General features: G+C 32.8%; 2 protein-coding genes across 2 annotated transcripts in view; one reads left to right on the forward strand and one right to left on the reverse strand.

The window, feature by feature from the left end:
- Positions 1 to 10330, reverse strand: part of LOC111050206 (serine protease inhibitor) — a 35021-nt gene extending 24691 nt beyond the window's left edge. The window contains exons 1-6 of the mRNA XM_039428477.1: positions 10191 to 10330; positions 8182 to 8288; positions 6831 to 7016; positions 3556 to 3763; positions 2894 to 3105; positions 1247 to 1450 (exon numbers count right to left, since the gene is read on the reverse strand). Of these exons, the coding sequence (XP_039284411.1) occupies positions 1247 to 1450; positions 2894 to 3105; positions 3556 to 3763; positions 6831 to 7016; positions 8182 to 8288; positions 10191 to 10209 (936 nt within the window). The 5' untranslated portion in view covers positions 10210 to 10330. The remainder of the gene's footprint in view (positions 1 to 1246; positions 1451 to 2893; positions 3106 to 3555; positions 3764 to 6830; positions 7017 to 8181; positions 8289 to 10190) is intronic.
- A 6859-nt stretch (positions 10331 to 17189) lies between these two features.
- The window catches only part of LOC111050204 (vesicular integral-membrane protein VIP36), a 29856-nt gene continuing 22895 nt past the window's right edge, over positions 17190 to 24150 (forward strand). Inside the window, exons 1-3 of the mRNA XM_022336483.2 lie at positions 17190 to 17425; positions 18372 to 18487; positions 21981 to 22178. Coding sequence (XP_022192175.2) covers positions 17278 to 17425; positions 18372 to 18487; positions 21981 to 22178 — 462 coding nt within the window. The 5' untranslated portion in view covers positions 17190 to 17277. The remainder of the gene's footprint in view (positions 17426 to 18371; positions 18488 to 21980; positions 22179 to 24150) is intronic.

Genomic DNA, 24150 nt, shown 5'->3' on the forward strand with positions numbered 1-24150 from the left:
TACCGTGGCTGGATGTATTCACTTTGACAACACACAGCAGTCGATGCAGAGTTGTCAATTTGTAAATATCCAGTCAAGAAAATTGAAATTTTGCACAATTTGACAACATCTTGTCATCTCATGGAAAATCTTCCCTCTTCTCTTCCTTATAATAACTTCCTAAATAACTCTATTTTCTAACCTATTTTTTCAGTCTGAAATATATTACACTAAATTAAATGAAATTGTTTTTTTTTCAATTATTGATTTATACTTTTTTATCATATCATCACTTATTATTCTATTTAAGATATTATTTCCTTATGTTGTAATGTAGATGCATTAGAATTGTATAGGAGGTTTAAGTGGGAGAGAGGACCGGCTGCGCCCTAACTTCGCCCTCCAGGTTAAAATAAAGGCAGCCTATCTATCTATCCATCTATCTTCTCAAATCTCTCTTCTCTTCTTTGCCTGCCTATTACATGGAAATGAATTTGCTAGCACACAAACTTAGGTTTTGCTGGCAACGCCAATTAAATTTTAAGTTAAAATTTTATTTTTATTCTGTATAAGTATGAAGTATTTGCTTTATTCATTATTGTTATCGTTATAATTGGCAAATAAAATGATTTTGATTTTTTGATTTGAAAACCATAGTTGGCGAGGTATCTTCCTCTCTTTTTTCTCTTCTCCAACACACCCAGCAACTACAAAGCCCATGGTTTTTTATATTTGTAACATTTTATTTGTTTTGTAATTCTTTGTCATTTTGTTTTGTCTTGTTTTGTGTGTTTTAATAAATTGAAAATTGAAATACTCCACCCAAGTCTCAACCTGTACTATTCAATCTTTAAAAGTGTTGCTAAAATTGTAGTCCACATCATTGGACCTATCATTGAAATTAATTTCTAATAGGCCTACAACATGTTTCGACTGAGAAATATATAATAGTCTTGGAAAATATAAATAGGTAGTCTTAGATATAATAGACGTATATATGTATCATAATATTATTAAACCCTCATTCAGCTCATTTATTTGCTTATAAACAAAGACATTATCTTATATGAGACTTATACCCTAGACTTAACCTACATTATTCACTTGATGATGGATCATCAACTCATCCATATAAGTTGAATATATAAAATGTATTAATTTTAAATATTCTACCATATAATTTTAAATATTTTACTATATAATTTAATTCATTCATATGGGCTAGGCAACTTCATATAATGGTAATTCAGAGGGTACAAACTTATACCTTCTGCAGCAATTCCTTCAAGTCGGTTTTGACCTCTAGTTTGCATTTAGGAACAACCAGTTTCAACTTTGTTTTCTCCACATCAGTAGCAAACGAGTCCAAAAATGTTGTACTGTTCCCTTCCAGACCTTTCTTTAGTTTTGCATCTAGCTCAACGATTCCATCCGTTTCTTTGGGCACAAGCAACACCATACGATAGTTTCCCTGAAAACAGGAATAGCAGATCATGTTTTACAACAAACTGGAAATCACAAGAAAGTGGCCTATATACCTAGGTAATTTTGCTTATCTGTTTTGGGTTTCATTTATTTAATCAGCTTCCAAGGGTACAAATTAACGTACTATATATAAACACCAATGAATTCTACAAAGAAAAAAAATAAAAGAAGCAAATAAAATCATTGTGAATGTATACAGAAATAAATACATTTTTATTTAAATATTATTCAACGAAAATCCTAAATAAATGCTGCAAATCACCCCAAAGACCTCTGCTACTGCAGACATTGACAACAGGGTTAACAGCTAGATGGAAATTCGATGAGAACTACTATCCAAAAATTAGGAGGTCTTCGGGGTGATTTGCAGCATTTATTTAGGATTTTCGTTAAATAATAATTATATATTAATTAGCATTTGAATAAATGCATTCTCTATTTAATTCCATCTACATTTTTATTGTTCTATGATGGGCCTAAATTGTGGAAATTTATCAATCATTTAATTTATATTATATATAAATACTTTTTATAGAATAAATAGTTTCATATAAGTTATTATTTCCCTTACAAAGCAAAAAACAATAGAATAACAAACAAAAAATGTTAAACATTTACTATTTTATGAATAACAAACAAGCATAATATGAATAATATGACTTGAGTTTCAATTCTTTACAATACCTTTGTTATCATCCTGATTACAACACAAAATTATTGGTTTATGATGACCTTTATCTTTATAGTGAGGCCCACGTTATAATAGCATTGGTGAAAGATAGTTGCCGATTCTCTGCCTGGCCGCTGCCTTCTACAGAGAATAAGTTATTAGCTGATACTGATATAATATTAGGTACTGATTTAATATTAAATGTTCATTCTTGAAATAATCAAGGTATTCTATTTGTCAAGAAAATATATTTTACAATGATTGAAGAATAGGTACATTTTTTAAATTGAGATTGAATATTTTGTTAAATAATAATAATATTTTTATATTGTTGAAAAACAATCAGGCAACGTTGCAGAGCTAGAAAATGATAGCGCTATATTTGCTTTGTTGAATGTTAGACGAGGATAGCAGCACCATTTCTAATCAAATACTGCCATTACAACAATATTTACCACATTTTTTTTTTCAATAATTAATAAGGGTGATTGATATTACTTAAGCTGTAAGTTATTTTGCTGGCTGTACAAAAGCCGGTTAATTTATTGCGCGATTAATTCCACGAGAACAATTAGAGAAGCCGTCTTTTCAGAAAGCCTTCTCTGATTGGGTCTCGTGAAATAATTACGGTTAAAATTTAACCGGGTTTAGTGCAACTGCGTCAATTGACTGACAGATATTTTCATCATGTTGAAAGCAACTTTGAAAAAAAATGAAACAAATTCTTACTGAATTTTTGTAGTAGGGTAGCCTACTCACCACATACGGCATGAGAATGATGTGCGATTGAAGATCATCCGAGAACTTGTAATTGAGTTTTCGCCTAATCAGCATCATTTCTGTTTCATAGACCTTGTCCAGCGCGTAGAATGGACGAACCTTTGTCTCATTCTTATCAAAAGGATGAATCCACTTCGATTTGAAATAGACTGCGTTCACCAGAACTGCTACGGTAAACTTGTCTATGAAATCTGTACAAATAGCAACAATTTATAAATTAGAAGAAGAAACAAATTTATAGTTTTAATTGAGAGTGCCTGAAAACTGCGAGTTCAATAATCTATGGTATATGAACAGATGTGTGAACCTGAAAGGTGCTGTGTTCAAAAAATTTGGCTTTAGCGAAAGAATTTAAAGTAGAGAAATTATAGATTAGAACTGTAGGCTTCACTGAAAGACTTTAGCAATAAAAATTAATATTTTAGAATAAGAAATAAGAGAACAAAATTAATGGTTAGTCTAGTAACTAGTTTTAAAAGAAATAATAAAAAAATGCTTCCTGGCGGTTCGGAAACCACCTAGATTTTCAAAACCAATCATCTCTCATCATGACCTAAAGCTCATGTGGGCATCCTCACCAAAATAGTTTTATGAAATTGAATTGGTTTTTGACACAGCTTCAACCCTATAATCTCCCTTACCTTTCGGTAGCAGGTCTTTGATAATATTGCTGGTCTTATTCTCCACCCACTTATTGATCTGCAGAGTCGAATCGATTGGGTTGGCAGACAGATTCATCACACGTGACTCAGCATGGAAGTCGTTTTTCAAGTGATTCAGAAACTTTTCTTTCACCTCAAAGTTTCTGTCCACGAAAAATCCATTGGCCACTGTCATGTTTTCGTCACCCTGAAAAAGAAGACCAATTTTCTGATTTCAAGGAAGTTCAAACAAAAAATAATGTACTGTACAAACATAGTGGTTGACAAAGAATTACTGTTGTGCTAATGTAATATGTTTGCATCAGAATTATTACTCGATAGTAATATGTATTTTATCACAAATAAAATTAAGACATTCGTTTTCTCAACACTGTTTTTCCATAACTCTCCAAACTCTCAGAAGACAAAAGGGAAATTGATTGTTATTTATGCATGTGGGGACTTATTGGGTCCAACTTTATCACAAAGTAATTAGGCTAATAGTTTTCTCAACACATTGATTTTTTTAATAATTTTCCAAACTCTTTTAGAAGACAAGGGGAATTGATTCTGATTCATGCATCTGAAGACTCAAGTGCAACTTTATCACAAACCGAAGTGGTCTTCTTAATATTGATTTTTCCATAATTTCTCAAACTCTCAGAAGACTAGGGAAATTGATTGTTATTTATGCATCTAAGGGACTTGAGTGCTACTCTATTATTACTCTCTGAAGGAAATAAATGTTTATCGCCCGATGACGTAGGCCTTTAGTCATCCTACAATAAGTTTATCCACATTCATTTTACCTCAATCTATTCCAATCATATTATCCTTCTCAGTTGTATGTCGAAGCTTTGCATTAAAGAAATGTTTTTCCATCGAATTTTCAATAATATTAGCCTATGTGTAATCTTTCCGTCTTATTCTTCCTCTCCACATTTCTTTCTGTCAGTTTCATTCCACTTTTCATTCATATTATTTCATTTTTTTCTAAAAAAAGTTTCCACGTTTCTATATATTTCTATAATTCTACGTTTCTATATTTCTATAAACACGCTTATTGTTATTCCACCATCAATCACTAAATACACATTTCTTAATATATCAATGGAGTTTCTCTCTCACCCTCTTTCTCTTTATCATTCAGGATTGATGAAGTTAATTTGAAGACATTTTTGTATTTTTAATTCCTCCTCTATGATGAAAATATATGAAGTGACCTGTTAAAATGTATTCAGGGCTACTTATTTTTATTTATAGAGTATAGCATTATAGTAAGTTTACCCTTTTTAATTTGTAAAATTAAACTAGTATTTTTAATTTGTGTTTTTAATCTATTATTTTCGGCTGAAATGCCGAAGTTAGTTTTTATCTATTATCAATTTCAAAAAATGGTACCGTACTATAATGCTATTTAATAAATGAAATTAAGTGGCCTGGCTGTTGGAGGTCTATAGGGCTGTAGAAGTTTATAAGTCATACCTGATTGATTTTCCCTATAACGATAGGTATATTCCACTTTCTATACATTATGGTTTTTATTAGTAATTTCATTTGTAAAATCAGGCTTAATTCTATACTCTGTTAGTTTTGTTTATGGCTGTAGTACAATAAATTAATGGAGTGTATGCAATTAAAAAAAACACATAAGCTAGGTGCCTCACACTAACACGTACCTATCTTCTGCAGTTTAAATACAAAAGTTTAATCTATTAATTCAAGTTCAAGTGGACAAGAAAACATTCTTTACATCAACAGAGGATAACGTCTTGTTGTTATACTGTAGAAGCATGTACAATTACTAGAATTACTAGAATTCTAGATTTACTAGAATTACTAAAATACTAGAATTTTTCAATCTATATTGGCATTGATTGTGATGTAGGCCTATTTGAAGCAGTTTAAAAGATAAAATTTCCTGAGAATACGAATAATAGCCTGAAAAATCCTTATCAAGAAGCAGAGTAGAATGATGAGGTTCAGAACGGAAATACGCACAATACCACGAAGGTTGTCAAAATTCACTGATTATTATGTGACAGATCAATGAGGAAACATCCATTCTCTGGTTCACCAAATTATATAGGTATTCTACCAGTAAAGTTTTAGAATAAAAATGCTTATTACATTAATATAGTTCACCATAAGTAGGCTATAATTAGCACTTTTGTGATGTTTGTATTCGATACAACACTTACCTACATTTCTATTGTAAGGAATATGGTGTGAATGAGAGAGAGAAGAAAAAAGTGCAATGACAGGTTTTGAAAAAACAAACAAATTTATTATTTATAATTAAGGGTCTGAAAAGAAAAAAATGTACATCAACTATTATCTTACTTTACCTTGAAAATTGTCCCTTGGCCTGATTCTCAAAGGTCCGGTTTAACCACTCCCGACTTTAAATAAATATATAAGAAAAACTTCTGCCAGCTGATTGAATCAAAGCACCAGCTTTCCCTACAAGATTCTAATCCTGAAAACACAATTATGCAGGTTTAAACTGCCCGACCGAACTGTGACAGCCTATAATTGAATTCTCAAGACAGAATCCTTCAGGTAACCAATGCCTTAACTCAACAACTAACTTCACAAACGGTTCAAAGAATACGGGCCTCGAAAGAAAAATTCAAAATCTATTTATGTGAGAAAAACATGCAGCCTTGATTCACAGACCTAAAGTCGGCTCACTCTTGTTTGTATACCATGGAGCTAAAACTCATAATATTGCCTTCACGAAACGTGATAAAACACACGTTTCATCTTTGTACATTGGAGATCTTCTCGCTTTATCAATTACATTTAATAATTAAATCCGCGACCAGATTTCCAATTTACAAAATAATATTTCAAAAATTGAATGGGTTTTGATGTCATGTATGACACTATTTCTTCTCTTTTCACCTTCATTCTTCTGTAAATTATTATCAATTCTTGTACATTTTTTGTAATTGTTTGATAAGGGAGCAATTTTTGGGGCTTTTCTTGTATGCTCCCTCACTGAAATGTTTGAATAATTTAATATTTCAATGATTTATAATAATATATATATCATAATCTGAGAGAGGAAAACTACGCTCAGCTTGTATGTAAGTTATACTATTCCTCATTTAAATTTCAATGGTGAAATATAAAATCTAAAAATGTTGAGCACTCCACATTTCTGGTCCCAGGATACCGTACTCCTTGAGAATAAAATATAATTGACAAAAGTGATAACCATTATTTTGAATTTAGTAATGTTGTTGAAAAGCTGACATGTTGTTACTTACCTTCAAGACTTGCGTGAAACGGGCAGATACTGCTTTCAAGATGTCGACCTCGGCCGGTGGTAGCGATAGAGCGTTCTGGAGCTCCTTGAAAGCGTCACCTTCTGTGCCCATTAATAACGCTGACAGAGCGTAGCTTATACTGAACGGTGAGAAGAAGATATTTGCAGTTTTGTTTTCTGCGAGCGCCTGGAATAGAGGTTTTTATTCAGTCTTATACAGAAAATTATGGCTTATACCGGTACTGGATGGAGGAAATTCATGATTTAATTTTTCAATTTCAACTAATTAAATACTTTGATATTGTATACAGGGAGAGATGTGTGATATTTTCAATTTCAATTTCATTTATTGCCAATTAGAATATTCGAGACATATTACAAACGCTACAATTAGAAGAATGATGTTGTATCTTCACGTATCTAAAATAGTGACATATAGGCCTACTGGATGGAGGAAATTCATGATTCATTTAACATTTCAACTAATTGAATACTTTGCTATTGTATAGTGAGAGATGTTGCTGTATTGGTCTATAATTAGAAGAATAAGACATTGATTTTGTATCTTCAAATATTTCCAGCAATGATCATCAGTTCAGCTGAAGATGTGGTAGGTGTTGCTATGAAACCTGGCTATGTAATTCATGTTTTAACAAATATATAGTGGTATTGACAACATCAATATATTATTCTTTCAATCAACTAATTGAATTTGATATTATTTAATTTGAACAGATTACTAGGCCCTATGATGATAGAGGAATCATATTTTTTAACAGGGGAGTACAATTTTCTAAAGCATGACAATGATGGCATTATATTTTTAATTTTTCACTAAAAAGCGGATCAATTTATTACATATGTAGTCAATCCATATAGCCAAAATAAAATGTATTTAATTGTATTATTCTTTATAGAATTTCATCAACACTTTGGTAAATAAAACTTCTTGTTTTATGATTTATAATCTTGTTTTGTTTTGTTTAAAATAAAAAAAAACATCTTTGGCATCAACTTCCATTTCAATTTATAAAGAATGGATTCAAATGATTAACCGCTTATGTATCATTGTTGTGTGTTTGATTGATGTATGTACGCTACATTTGAATTAAATAATATTCAGCTCGAGCCAATATTATTTAATTCAAATGTACATAACATATGTAATTATTATTGAACAAAAGTCCTTTCTCTATTTAATTCCATCTATACCATATGTATATGGTTGGAATAGGTACATTATATTATTCAATCTTCTTCGGATAATATCACTAAATTTTCTTGAAATTTAGGAGTAAGTGAGTTACAAAATATATAACTAAAGCCAAATAATGAATACACAGAATACTCACGTTGTACAGTTTTCCTGCCAGAGCATTTTGATGTGCATTTGATTGTTCTGGTAGGCAAATAACAGTTTTTGTGGAAAAGTGTATTACAAACACCACCCCTACAAGTCCTGTAAAATGATATAACTGCTTTAGTAGAATACAAGAGCTGACACCTAGTATTCACAAGTTTGTATAATTAAAAACTCTTTTATTAGTTTCATATATTGAAATTCATCAGTTTTGAGAATAGAGCCTCCTGTTCTCACTGAATAATATTACCATATCAACTTTCCTCTCTTCCATAAGATTTTTTCTAGAATACGGTATCTAGAGCTATAAATAAAATCATGATTCATGATAATAAAGCGGTTCTCCGAAAATCCAGTTCACAACCCTTCTTCCGAAGAACTTTCAGTCATACAAGGAAATAAGAAAAGTTATATTATTTGCTACATATATGTTATTATTACTAAATATTCTCCAGTGACATATTATAAGAAATATGGAAAAAATTTACTGTATATAGTGCAAATTTATTATCGTTTAGAGAAAACATATAGGTTGAGTAGAGTTGAATACTCATAGGTATAGAATCCTTATACTATTAAACGAGCAACTTCTGTTTATATGTTTGTATTTCACGAAAACGGCTCTAACGATTCTCACGAAATTCAGAACATAGTAGGTTTATAATATAAAGATTCGATTGCACTAGGTCTCATCCCTGGGAAAACTCACTGAAGGACATTAAAAGGATGATAATTATTATTCATCCTTGGAAAAACAGCTGATAATAATTATTTCGTCGTCTGTTGGTGATGGAAGTGAGTGAGTAAGTTCATGTGTGTGGGACTGTGTCAAAATTATGACTCAGCTGTTGAACTTTTGTAATCATTCAATCAGGTACTTAGTGCCGGTTGCAAAATAGCCGGGTTATTTTCAATCCTGATTAATTCCAGTAGATCCATCTTTAAATTAATAAATAAATTTAATAAATTGTTTATGCTTTTTGTACTCCAGAGCAAAGCTCGGTACCCGATATTTCAAGTATTTACTTCTATAATGAGATGGGGATGGGGCACGCCATTTCTTTCATATTCTTATTCCATGATCTAATCTTATAGAATATTGTATTGGTGATATGGAAAACTCAATTCATTTGAATGATTTAAATTCATTTTGTTGGAGAATCATGAATATGATTCATTCATAATAGTTTATGGTGCTCAACACTCACCAATGTCTATGACTTTCTGATAGGCCTACATTCATTTTCTGAAATAAATTCTGGAATGAAAATAAATTTCTTAACTAATAATAAGCTATAATAATAATAGGATTAGAATCTCATTGGCACATCTTAGTTGCGTTAGTTGCAATGTGGAATATTCACACTTTAATCTTGTTGATACTTGAATGATCGTTGCAGTTCAACTAGAAAATGTTTAACACTTTTTCTGGAAAATGTTCTACTGGAAACAATTTTGAGCGAAAATTCAACAATTATTATTTTTCAAATGGTTTAGTCCTACAACTTCAAGTAAAGAGGAAAAACCATACACATTATTGTCAACCTTAAATTATGCTTTTGTAGCCTACTTGGGAGAGTTTTGAACAAATTCAATAATTGTTAAATATTTATTTCATCAGAGTAAACAATAAATAAAAGGGTTCAAACTGTATTACTATGTATTCTATATGATATAATAAACAACACAGCATATTGGACATCAAAGCCTCAGTTCATTACAAGCATGCATAATACAACGCAATATCTATTTCCAATTTGACCTAAACAAAGCAGTTTTATTGCTCAATATAATAATTGTTTCAAATGACAAGAGATGAACTTTGAATTTGGATTGAGCCAAATTTGAGACAAATTTATCTAGCTGATACCAGTTTGTGAAAGTGTTCGCGTTATGCTGTAAACAAAAGTGCTCTTGTGTTATTGACATAATTTCAGTAACCGTGTCATACACGGCTCTGACGTCAAAATAATGATGTAAAAAGTTGTGAGAATAGCTTACCGGCTAGTATTTGTTTCATCTCGCTTGCACTCTGTAACTCTTCTGATGGAGATTTAGCTGGTCAGTCTGTTAAATACTTTGGTTTTGTTTCCTCTACTCTCTGACCTTGATAGAGATGACGATTTATCGGTTTATCATCGGCGCACAACATTTCATAGAATCTATACTCACCACCACTTCGAATAATTTCACCGTACTACACTCTATATATGTATAGTCTGCATAATACTATTGACACTGTCAGCATTGGTTGAATGCGAAGGTGATATATGATTATATAGGGAATGATGACAGTTTGAAATGATTCTTGATGGAGGAAAACTTTATTATGTGCATATTTTTGTGCCGTATGTAGCGAGTGAGTGCTGTTTGGTTCTCTGATATTTTCCTTTCTGATTTTTATACAGTCTTTCCCTATCTTATGCACAGTGCGACTTATGCACTGTCGCGACTAAATGGCACCTAAAGACTGGACCATTGCTCGGTTGATACTGCAACTCAGTGGAATGATGGGGGAAAAGTTTTGGAATGCATAGGTGACTCATTCACTGACACCACCCCATTCAATAGTTTTGTGCAGCAAAGAAACTTACACTGTTGTACTTTTACAATAGCGCGACAAGCCGGAAGGTAAATCAGCAAAATATTCAATCTCAATTATGAAAATTCATTATTGAATTGTAGAGAGAAATATTTTCCATAACTGACTATTGAGTTTTTAGTCCAGGCAATGAATGCTCAAAAAAGGGTATAGAGGGAAAAGTTGGGAAGACAATTTTTGACCCCGCAGTTCTGTTTAGGGTAGTAACTTTGACTATAGAAAGAATATTCTTTCTATAGAAATATAATATATAAGAAAATATATATCTAAGAAATATATTTTTTCTATAGTCAAAGGTAGTAAGGAGGTAAACATATCAAAAGTCCCCACCCCTACCCCCTGTGCTAAGGGGGAGGGGGTGGTTTAAAGGTACCATTTTTTGGTTTCTCGCATAAAACTCAAAAACTATGTATCTTAAGGACTTGACTGTCATATAATAAATTAAAGCTTATAATTTCCTACAATATTCATCCTACAACTTTTTTCATATCTCCTCTAGTCTTCGAGATATCCGCTCTTGAAGGTGTGACATTTAAAAAAAAAAACGTTTGCCACCTATTGTTTTCTATTTTTGCTCTTACAACTTTTTTAAAATCAATGCTTATTATGAGCTTAAATAGCATTAAATTCTCTTTAATTTGATGTATAATTTTACACTTTTACGAATTTCCCTACACCTTTTTCAGCAGCTTTAGTGTTGAGTGTGAAATCTCCATTTTTGCAACAATAGACCAATTGACAAAGGAATTTGGAGGGAATGTTTTAAACACAATTCTTGAGACTAGTTGAGAGGAGAACATATCAAAAGTCCCCATTCCTAACTCATGTGCTAAGGGGATGAGGATGGTTTAAAAGTTGCATTTTTCACGCTCATATCTTGAGAACAATGCGTTCAACCGACATAACTAACTATTCAAGAATGAAGCTTGATGAATTCTCTACACTTTTTGTCTAGTGGAATTTTGATATATTCTCAACAGTTCCCGAGATATTCGCTCTTTAAGGAGTGTGTAATTGTTAAATTAATTGGTTTTTATCCAATGTTTTGCTCTTCCAGTGCTTATTATAACTCTCCAACAATGCATCAAAGAATCTTATGCTTATCTTAGGTTTGTAGAGCATTGAATTCTCTTAGAAATGATGTATTATTTGACTATTCCAAGTATTCCTTTCATTGTTATAGCAGATTCAATGTAGGGGGTGAAATTTTCATTGCTGTCACTCCACTGCTCAGAAAGAACGATATTGCAAGGCACAGCAGCTCATCCAATGGAAGACCGTTCTGAAAATTGCAGTGATTTTTATATTTTAAATTATTAGATTTTAAGGCGAAGGAACATAATATAGAATAGAATAAAATATAGAATAGAATAAAATATAGAATAGAATGACTTTTTTATTTGTTGACTTGGCGAAGTTTGGACAGTACCGTAATGTCCACTTAACCACGTCGTTAGCAGAAAATACAAATACAATACAAAATATTTACAGAGATAATAGAGAAATAGAAACAAAAAATCAAAATTGCTCAAACTCTCAGGAATGATAGTACCTACTTGACGAGAGGAACAATGTTATTGTGACGTATCGGAAAGTAACCTTTCACAATTTTGAAACCTTATAATACAACAACAATAATAATAATAATAATAATAATAATAATAATAATAATAATAATAATAATAATAATAATAATAATATAATAATAATAATAATAATAATAATAATAATAATAATAATAATAATAATAATAATAATAATAATAATAATAATAATAATAATATAATAATAATAATAAATAATAATAATAACGGACCATGAAGTTGCAGGGGTTGGGGCCTTCCTATATAAGGCAGCACAGCATGCGGCAGATACCCTTGGTCTCGGTTTTCGCACTGATCGGGAGGAGGAGCATGAGCCTAATCAGCTCAGGCTAGAATAAAGACTGCTGAGTCCAGACTCCTGTTGCAGCACATAAGGACAAGTCCTTGCATGGTGTTTTCTACAGGCATGTTGAGGAGCAAGGCTTGTCCAAGCCACTGACTTTTGCTTTTCTGAAGTCAGCAGCCCTGAATCTGAGACTGAGGGTTTCATACTGGCATGTCAAGATGGTGTCATCAACACATTGTCATACCGCAGCAGAGTAATGCACATGGATGTTCCTGATATCAGTTGCAGGGTGTGTCATAGAGCACCAGAGACGATCATGCACATCCTGTCTTCTTGTTCTGTGCATGCAACTGCAGGCTACATCCATCGACATAATGCTGCTCTGCGAGTTCTCTATTACCATCTTAGACACTCATATGGTATCGACAAAACACCAGTGCTGCCTTATGCCCCAGGGAGATTGAATCTGTTGTGGGGAATGAGAGGTGCCGAATTTATTGGAATTACTCATTCTCTACCACCAGGCTTTTAAGAGCCACAAAGCCTGATGTTGTCCTCCTTGACATCACTTCGAAGACAATGTATGTCATTGAGTTTTCAGCACCAGCTGAGGGTAACATGTCACCAAAGAGGAGGAAAAACAGACGAAATATCATGACCTACTAATGGAGCTGCGCAGGCTAAACCCAGGCTACTCTGTGAGAATGGTGGTGTGGATTGTAGGTGTACTGGGAGGCATGAGACCTTCATTTTTGGCCAACCTTAGAACGATTCCAGCCTGTGAGAGACCTGCTGCTGTGCTTGCAGGTCAGATGCAGAAGGCTGTCATTCTTGGATCATTACGTCTACTCAGAGCAAACGATTTAATGGTAACGGACCCAGTATGATTGTTTACCACATGGACATGTGGAGCACTCACTCTGGAAAAATCGCTTGTCACTCTTCCTTGGGGGTCGGAGCCCAGGGAAATGGTGGTCAAGCAAAACCTCAAACCTCAAATAATAATAATAATAATGAGTTCCTGTTCATGGCGTGGTCATAGGTATGGCCACAAGGTAACAAGGCAAGAACATAAAAAACTGTCATAAGACGAATCAATAACAAAAATTACAAGGCAAAACACAAAAAGCAGCAGGCAGAAAAAGCAGCAAGACTAATACAAGAAGAATCTACTTAGAGTCTGAGAATCGCAATCATAAAACTCCCTCAGAGAATAAAAGGGGTTCTCCTGAAGGAAAGCCCTCAGTCTCCTCTTCAAGACCGTCTCTGGCAGAGTCCTGGCTGAGACTGGCAGCTTGTTCAAAAGTCTAGCTGGCTGGTAGGTGAGGCTGCTCTTGGTCCTCCCCAATCTACAATATGGCAGGTACGTATACAATTTGGCAATCTACATTACATTTTATACGTATCACCATTTGTAATCAATGTTGTATTTTTTTGAAAATATTGGGGGCTCCACCACTTCCCAGAAGGAGAAGTTACAAAGAAGATACATATAGCTGAAGATGGTAGAGCAAATATTTTTTAAATAAAAAGAAGTATATTTATTAGTTTACAATTAAAAAAAATAATTTGAAACTTATGAGTTAATAGATTTATAATTTATGAAGAATAGGGAGATTATTAAAGAACAAGTCTTAATTATTTTATATAAAAAAGGAGTTTCAATTTTATCAATTTTTTAAACTTTTTATTTAATATTGTGAGGATTTTCCTCTTTGTTGAGATTCTCTACATTTCATTACGGTAATTATTTTTAAATTCATATAAAAGAGAAATAAAATGACATTTTAACTACTAATAAATTGATGAATTTTAACCTTACAGTTGTGTTGTGAGTGATGTTGTGGTACTTTTCCATAATGAAAACACAAATTTGAAATTGTCAACCACTTTTTATTATTATAAATTATTATAATATATACAGAATAAAAAGTGGTTGACAATTCAGCTGAAGATGTGGCTGGTAAAGCCACGAAACCTGGTTCTGTATATATTATAATTATTTATAATAATAAAAAGTGGTTGACAATTTCAATTGATGAATTATTATTGGGTATGATACCAATCCCCTTGGTGATGACCATCTCGTCAGCTTTGGCTGGAAGGTGATGAGGTCTAGAGGAAGGTCCAGGACCTGGCCAGTCAGAGTCTTTGGGTGTTCGGAGGAGCGGCACAAGAGAGACTGACTCGAAAAAATGGAAAATTTGGCTTTCTGGTGATCCTGATTTTATTGACCAAGCGAAGTGAGGTCTAAGATTCAAGTCGACGGTTTTGCATTTCTCTTTATGTTTAAATGTTTATATGTTCCGCATTTACGACGAAACGCAGCAATAGATTTTCATGAAATTTGCCAGGTATGTTCCTTTTTAAATTGCGCGTCGAGGTATATACAAGTTTTTTTGGAAATTTTGAATTTTAAAGATAATATAAAAGGAAAAGGAGCCTCCTTCATACGCCAATATTGGAGTAAAAATTTGACAAAATAATAATTATTCATCATAAATCAGCTGTCGAGTGGATTATAAATTGCATGCAATTCAATATCTTAATGTAACTTGGTAAAAAATCAGCTGCTGTGTGGACTATTAGAATTGCATGCCTGATTGAATGCAATGTTTATGCACTATTGATCGCATGCAATTAATAACTAAAATAACATAGTATTTGTCTCTCTGCTTTGAACTCGGGCTGTCCTGTTGCCAGTATTTCTTGAAGGAGATTAGCTTTTGATGTTTGCATTTTTAATACACCAACCCCAACAGCCAATAGAGCCGTTTTCACACCCATATCTCGCCGACACGACATACAGACAGGATTTACTCTGATGGAGAGTATAAGAGGAGGCTGTGGTTTATAACTGCGCGAGGTCTTCTGTTCACAGAACTACTAGTATGAAAATGCCAGCTGGTGGGGAGACTGCGGAAAGTTCCACCATTCTGAAGCTCTGCGATTTTTCATTCAGTCAGCGCAATTTGGCTTTCTGGTGATCCTGATTTTATTATTGCAAAATCAAAAAGGAAAATAAATTTCAATTTTGATGTGCTTGAGGAACTGTCAAAACCCATGGTTTATGACATTATCACATTGGTGAAATTATCTCCTATTCTTGAGTAATAAGCATTTGATGATGAATGATTTTCCTGATCTGAGAGTGGAGGAAATATTTTATGTTTCAGTGAATAACTCACCCTGTATTGTTGCGAAATATCTCATATTATGGCACGACACTTGTATGGTCAACCTCTATCCATAGCCCTAATATCAACCAAATCTGGGAGATTTGCATTATTCATGAATTCATCGCATGAATTTCTGCAAAAATGGTGAAAAGTTAAAATTGCTCAAACCCTCAGGAATGATAGAACTTGACGATTGAGAGGAACAATAAGATGTCATCACATTGGCGAAATTACTCGTTCTATCCTCGAGCTATAAGCATTTTAAGATGAGGGATTTTTCTGATCTGTGAGTGAAGGAGAGTCTTTTTCAGTGAATAACTCACTCTGTAGCGAATCGTCTCATATTATGGCATGACACTTGTTAGGTCAACCATTTAAAAAATGAGTTTGGATTCATATATACCGTATGAGTGCGACAGATATGATGAAGCGACAGAGTAACTTTTGAAGAGTAATTTTCAATTTTTGATAGGATACCCAATGAAAACTGCTGTCAAATTATACTTTTGAAATAAATATTTAACTGTTTTCATAATTATATCTAACACTGTTTAATTTAAAGTTGTGGGTTTCAAAGATTACAGTAGGGCGTACAACAGTAAGTTCTTGAGTGAGCTCTCCACTCCAGGGAGTCACTATAGCTCAGAATAGGTATGTATACTGTGACTATAGTCACTATAGTGAGGTCCACGTTATAATGGTAGTGTTTGATTTGCAATGGTATTCCTACATCCTTGTCTATCATTCAACAAAGCGGGTGGCGCTATATACTTCTCGCTTTGTTCTGTTGCCAGATCGTCTTTCAACAATTTAGATGGATAATTAATTCGAATAATATTTTATTTTATTTATGAAAATTCATTAAGTTACCGTATTATTGAAAAATATAGTTTCTTGCTCAATGAAATATAATTGATCATTTCATACGAAAATGAACAGTGAAAACTACATCAATAAACGTATATCAGCTACCATCTATAGAAGGCATTGACAAGAGGATCGACAACGTTGTCTCCTATCTTTCTCGTCTGCCATTATAACGTAGACCTCACTATCGCACTATCGTGCAGCGCTAATATCGATAGGTCGATATTAAGTTTATTGCTATCGATAGCAATAAATTTCGATAGTCGATATTGAGCTCGAGCCTTTTAAAAAACATTTTCAAATTGTGAATCAATCAATTATAGAACTTCAAATTATTACTCAAAAAAAAATTTATTTTGTATTCTTGAAATATTTGTAGAAAATTACATAAATTATCCTCTGTTACACACATATGACTCTTATCTCTCAAGTTGACCGTGAAGAGTGGTGTAGAACAAGGAAGGAAGTAAACTTCAGCCTTCAGAAAGCAGAGCTGTATATTCTAACCTCGAAAACTGATTAGTCAAGTTCCGAGCTTAGGTGTTGGTGGATGAATAGTGTGATCAAAGTTTTAAAAATGAGTAAATTCAATGTATTTCTAATTCAAACTTGCATTATCGTTATTTCCGTAGTTCATGCAGAATGGAATACAAACGATTTTATGAAACGCGAACACTCACTAATTAAACCTTATCACAGTAAGTATTTGTTTACTTAATTTATTAATCTTATGCAACAAACTATATTTTTCCAAGTGATGAATAATCATTCTTTGAATTTGGTTTGTCATACATCTGAGTGTTCTTGTTTTGAATATAAAGATTATATTATTTTGATGCCCTCTCTAATCCTAGGCAATAATAAACACAGCCTAAGAACGAACAACCGTTTGAAAAATTTGAATCACGAAAATTTGGATTATAGATTAGTTTGGATGTAATTAAGCTATTTATAAAAGGTTACTAATAAGAGAATGTTTCACAAGCTCGCATTTGGATTAAAAAATAACTGAATAAACACAGCCTAAGAACGAACAACCGTTTGAAAAATTTGAATCACAAAAATTTGGATTATAGATTAGTTTGGATGTAAATAAGCTATTTATGAAAGGTTACTAATGTGAGAATGTTTCACAAACTCGCATTTTGATTAAAAAATAACTGAATAAACCTAAGGAGTCTCCTAAGTTAACTTGAATGCATTAAATATAAATGTCGGTGAGTGTGACTACTACTTAAATAAAGTTACTTAGCAAGCAAGGGAAAGTTCTATCCTTAATATTTTTGGTTCATGATTCTATATATTTTTTATATCATTGAAAATAGATTGATAAATCAATGTTATTATTCAGGGGTGACAATCCCCCCCCCCCACAAGATCATGAACGCACTATACTGTTAGGAGGTTTATTCAACCAGAAAGACAACAATGTAAAATAATAATAAGGGCAACACCACATTATGCGTTTTTAGAGAGATGTTTTTGTAGTGACAGATCTTACTACAATTTACCAGTTATAAAAGGAATCATTTGTAACAGAGAAAACTTGATTAAATTTTTTAATTTGATAAGTTAAATATTTTTGTAAAATCAATTTTTTATGTCTAATATAGGTTACCAATAGGCTCTAATTTATTATTTCAGGCGTTGGAATCGCTATCCCGAATTGGGATTTCATGGGCAGTACAATGGTTACTCACAACCATGTGAGATTAACAAAAGATGAACAGAGTTTGCAGGGAGCATTATGGAATTCTGCCGTGAGTTTTACTGTTACAAATATTACCTCCAAAAAATTAATTAAATTAGTACAATTTGATATAGGTAGTATTAAATTCAATTTGGAATGTCATTTAAATGATAATTCATATGAGCCTATTGACATTAACATAATCATAATGGTTTTAGTATTAAGGCTTTTTGTAACAATTTTTCAAATCAACTTAATATATATATTAGTTGGTAGTAGTAGGCCTATATAGTCCAGTAGTGAGGTCCACGTTGTAATGGCAGTAAGTTATTTGATTATCATTGGTGTTGCTATCCTTGTCTATCATTCAAGAAAGCAGGAAACGCTATCCTTTTCTAGCTCAAAGATCGTTTTTGACAATGTAGAATTATAATTAATTCACAAATATTCAATCTCAATAGGCCTATTTAAAATTTATTTATTATTTGATCATTGAGAAATATATTTTCTTAACGAATAAAATGTAATTGATCATTTCAAACAAGAATTACCAGTTAATATTACATCAGCTTATACCGGTATCAGCTTATATTTATTATTTGATCATTGAGAAATATATTTTCTTGGCGAATAAAATGTAATTGATCATTTCAAACAAGAATTATCAGTTAATATTACATCAGCTTATACCGGTATCAGCTATCCTCCATAGAAGCCAATAGCAAGGCAGAGAATTGGCAACACTATTCTTTAATATTTCTCCATTGCCATTATAACGTGGACCTCTACTAAGACTGTTCGGTAGACCTTTTTATTTTCATTTAAATTAGTTAATCTTTTTCAATATAATTGTTAAGGTTATTATAAGAGTGAGAAAAAGTGGCAACTGAAATTTTCAAGTGGTCTAATAAGCGAGTTATGGGTTGTTGAAGTGCTAAACTCCGTTTTCTTTCCAGATCATAAACGGTTTCAAATTTTCCATTGGAGTTTTTTCTAATACATTCAGTATATAATTGGCTCTGTTCTAATATGCGTTTTTCGCGAATGATGCCAAAATAAACAAGTTATAGAATTTGCAATAGTTATTTGTGCAACTAGTGCGCAAAGTGACAGTTTGCTGCACCGAAAGAAACGTTTAAAGGAATGGTTTCTTGAGTGCAGCAGAGGAACTTTGCGCACGTATTTCACATTAAATTCTTCCTACAGTTACCATTGAATATGAAAAGTGAGTAATTATGGGTAAAATTGCCTGAAATGCATCAAATGTTTTTCTGTGTAATTTTATGATTAATGAATAAAATTTAATAATATGTAGTAGTAAATGAATGAAGGAGGATGTCACTGATGTGGTGGCTGTCCTCGAACTCGGTGTCCTTAATATTATTATAACATGGACCTCACTATACCACAGTCACTGTTACCAACTTAATTTTGTTTTCGTGCACTAATCCTCCATATAACCCACCAACTATTTTGCATTGCCATGTTGCAAATCTGGAGTGCAGGAAAAATTTTTCCCGCACTAGAGCGGAAAAGTGATTCTTTGCGTTCTGTAATCAGTGCAGCAATGGCCACTTTTCAAGGTAACTGTAGGAAAAAAATATTACTCTTTTATTTATGAACGATATGGGGAATAAAATGTTTTAGTTTGGAAAGATTCATTTTTGGAATTTTAAGAGAAGCTCTAATAATATAGTCGAAACCGTTTATGATCTGGAAAGGAAACGGAATCTGGAAAGTTAACACTTCAACAACCCATAACTCGCTTATTAGACCACTTAAAAATTTCAGTTAGCACTTTTTCCCAATCTTATAATGATCTTAATTATATTGGAAAAGATTATCCAATTTAAATAATAAATTAAAGTGTACCGAACAGCGTTGAGTAGCAGACATACAAAATTCCAATTGCATTCTTGAAAGTATAACGGTTGATTTGATTGAAACCGCTTTCTCTAGTTTGTTGAAGAAAAGATTGCTGTTGAAGACTCATTTTGAAGAAAATGATTCCGTATTCTTAAAATTGGAACATGAATATGGGGATGGCAAGAAACATAATTTCTCAGCTACGTAATTTTAATCATGCAAACTAATCTGTAATCAAATTGGCATGAAATTATCGTCATCCTATCTCAAGTTCTTTATTATCAGATTTCTGAAAGGAATCAATCATTTTCTTCGAAACAATAAAATTATTACTTTTTGTTTTTGAAACAAACTTCCATAATTCATTATTTTCTTAGCGATAAAGTAGTAAATCTAATAAGCCTTTTTGATTATATTGAATGAGCACTAGCATTATTTTCTTTTCTATAGCAAATTACAAATATTTAACTAGACCGAATTGTAAAACTGAGCCCCCTGTTTGCAGATACGAGTAGTTGTTACTAATTTATGATGGATTTGCACACAACAGTGACAGTGAACAGTGAAAATATAATTTTCACCAGTTTTAATTGAACTATTCTCACTCAGCCCAGCCGAGTGAGTATGAATACTCCCATTAGAACGTTAGGGAATTATATTCTCACTGTCAGTGTTGTGTGGAAATCCAGCTATAGGTGGATTCCCACATATCAGTATCACGTGAACGTGTCTGGTGCAGTAAGAAGGCTGGGCGTACACCGGCTAGTCACGTTTAGTCACAATACTTCACATAGTTAACATGTCCAATTGCAATGACTAATCAGTGTGAGATGCGTCATAAGCAACAATGTGAAGTGTTGTGACTAAACGTGTCTGATCCTGTCTTGTCTTGACTAACTGGTGTGCGACTGTCCTTATAGTTATAAACAAATATCAATAATATCAATAGAGTTAAGAAACTTAGGGCCAGTTGCACGTACGTCGATTAACGTTTAATCACGATCAAATTCTATACTTTAATCGAGATTAGCGCTAACCGATGCATTTCGGTTGCACAAAACATAAATTTCAAGCGATAACGCCGAATAAAATGACCGGCGTAAAAAAATTTAATTCTGATTAGTTGGCACTATTTTAACGGCGAAACGAAGAAAATTTGGTTGCACTAGGTAAAAATCGGAATAGATCAGTCTTGGGCTATAGTGGGGTGCACGTTATAATGGCAGTGTTTGATTAGCAATGGTATTGCTATCCTTGTTCATCATTCAACAAAGCGGATAGCGCTATCTCTTTCTCGCTTTGCTCTGTTGCCAGATCGTCTCGGCAACATCTATCGATATTGCCAGATCGATCGTAACAATGTAGAATTGATAATTAACAAAATATTTCATATTATTGTAAAAATGTATTATAAAATTATTGAAAAATATAATTTCTTGCTTAATAAAATATAATTTATTATTTTAAACGAGAATTAACATTTAATATTACATCAATACACCTGTATCAGCTACCGTCTAAAGAAGGCATTGACAATACAGAGGATCGGCAACGTTTTTCTCCTATCTTTCTCCACTGCCATCATAACTTGGACCTCAATGTAGGCCTGTTGCTCTCGCCCAGTCATATCTTTATTATGATTTGTAATTGTATTGATTGTGATTGTAACTTAATTATAAATGTGGTGGATGTTGCAGCCAGTTCAAGTGAAGAATTGGGAGCTGCAGGTGCATTTCAAAGTGCACGGACGAGGCAAGGAGTTGTTTGGTGATGGAATGGCCATCTGGTATGCAAGAGAAAGAATGAAACCTGGCTCGGTTTTCGGAAACACCGACTTCTTTTCGGGCCTGGCGATTTTCCTCGACACCTACAGCAACCATAATGGTGAACATAATGTCAGTATTATTATCACTTTTCACTAGATGATTGAATTATGAAAGTTATTAATTGTATTATTCACACATTTCGTTGTTAGGCTAGCTTTACACACATTCGGTTCCATTTTATTTGGTTCGTTTTCGGTTCGTTGCCGAAAACGAATGAGACTTTCATACATAATCAGGTTGTAATTCGGTATTGTCTTCTCAGACACAGCTGTGTTTGGATTATCACAATATTCATGCTGGTATTAAAATATAACAGCTGGTGTTCAAATAGTAAGATGTGATTTCTTGAACTACAAAATTTTCAAGTTAATTCAAAATTGTGAACTCTGAATAGTTTTTTATCATGTTAATTTTGGACGTTCAGAGTGATTATTTTTTTTAACTTAAAAATTGTTTCTTGTTTTGACACATGGTACATAACCTTCATCTCTTCTCTCCAGCAATGAAATCATGTTATTTTCATGAAAAATAAAATAATAAAAATTCTCCTCATATCTATTTATCTTCATATTTTTTTAGCAACTATTCGTTGAGTAAATAATTCTTCCAGTGAACTGAAATGAATTGACCATTATGATTTTTACAGAAGATTTTGAAACGATATCAGGTTAAAATAATAAAAAAACCGAGCTTGTGTGAAAGACTTTGTTTTTGTTTCCTGTTTCCTAGTAACGAATTTGAATATGACAAACCGAATCATCGTTTCACACCTATCGGAATTGGCCGCAAAAGAACAGAAAGCAAACCAAACCGAACCGAATGTGTGTGAAAGTAGCCCCTTTGCTAGAAACGAATTCAAACCTGATGGAATTTATTAGTGTCAAGTGGGCGTTCGGTCCTATGCGGTTTCTATTCGGTACCGTATTCAAACTGAATTACCGTTTCACACTTATCGGAATCTGCCGAAAACGAACCGAACCGAATGTGTGTGAAACTAGCCTTATTCTAAACACCGGCATGCAGTCAATAATTGGGAATAATTCGAAATGTATCAAGAACCCATCATCAGTTCTAGACTTTTACAAATTCAAATTTGAATTTCTGCAGATTCTAAATAAGATTATAATCAATCAATTTTAATTCGATTTTAATAATAAATGTGGCCTGTCCGTTAGTGTGTAGAACTTGCAAGTTATTGCTTTCAAAGACCGAGTTGAAATCTGACTGAAGAAGAATATATTCTACTCAGTTAAGGAATATTTCTATGCACACAAGGATTATAGCCTAGTATAGTTTGACCTGCCTTCTCGCTTTTTTGACGCCATCCATCCAGTAAACTGGTCATGAATGTACAGGGAGGAATAAAGAATATGAATAGGTAGCAAATCAAATGAATTCATTTAAAGAAACTGTAATTGATTAACTATATCTTGGTTAATGAATATAACAACTCATACAACTAATCACTAATTAAACTCAAACTATATAATGCACCTTTATAATGGAATTCATTACAAATTTTGAATATTAAATATAGAGTAGACATCATTTTTGAAAACATTCATAGATTAGATGAGAATACATCCCAAGCATCTTGAGTTTTTATGAGATCGTCACTGGTTAAGCATTATTCAAGCACAGGATGATGATTCGAGTTTTAGTTCGGTTCCAAACCATCGGGAAGTGACCTTGGAGCTAATAAACATCACATAGTGGAGGTGGCCTCAATGAGATACTCTTACATCAGGAGAGACCAAAGCGTTTTACATTCTGAATAATTTTACAATGTTTTTTGTTTTTGTTTTTGTTTGTGTATCTTCAATAGTTATGGAAATGTTAATAGAAGATAAAAATTAATTTTTTATTGTGTTGAATCTTGGCCATATTTGAATTATTAGAGTAAATTCTACGAACTATCTTCATCTAGACATCTAATAACGGCGCCATAAAAGAAATATCAAATGTATGTTAATGATTATTGAATGGCAGATGTAGTTAACCACTACAACTAATCCATTAGCATGTGCATGACTACACATCT

The sequence above is a fragment of the Nilaparvata lugens genome, chromosome 1 (assembly GCF_014356525.2).
Source record: "Nilaparvata lugens isolate BPH chromosome 1, ASM1435652v1, whole genome shotgun sequence".
In the NCBI taxonomy this organism is placed as follows: Eukaryota; Metazoa; Arthropoda; class Insecta; order Hemiptera; family Delphacidae; genus Nilaparvata; species Nilaparvata lugens.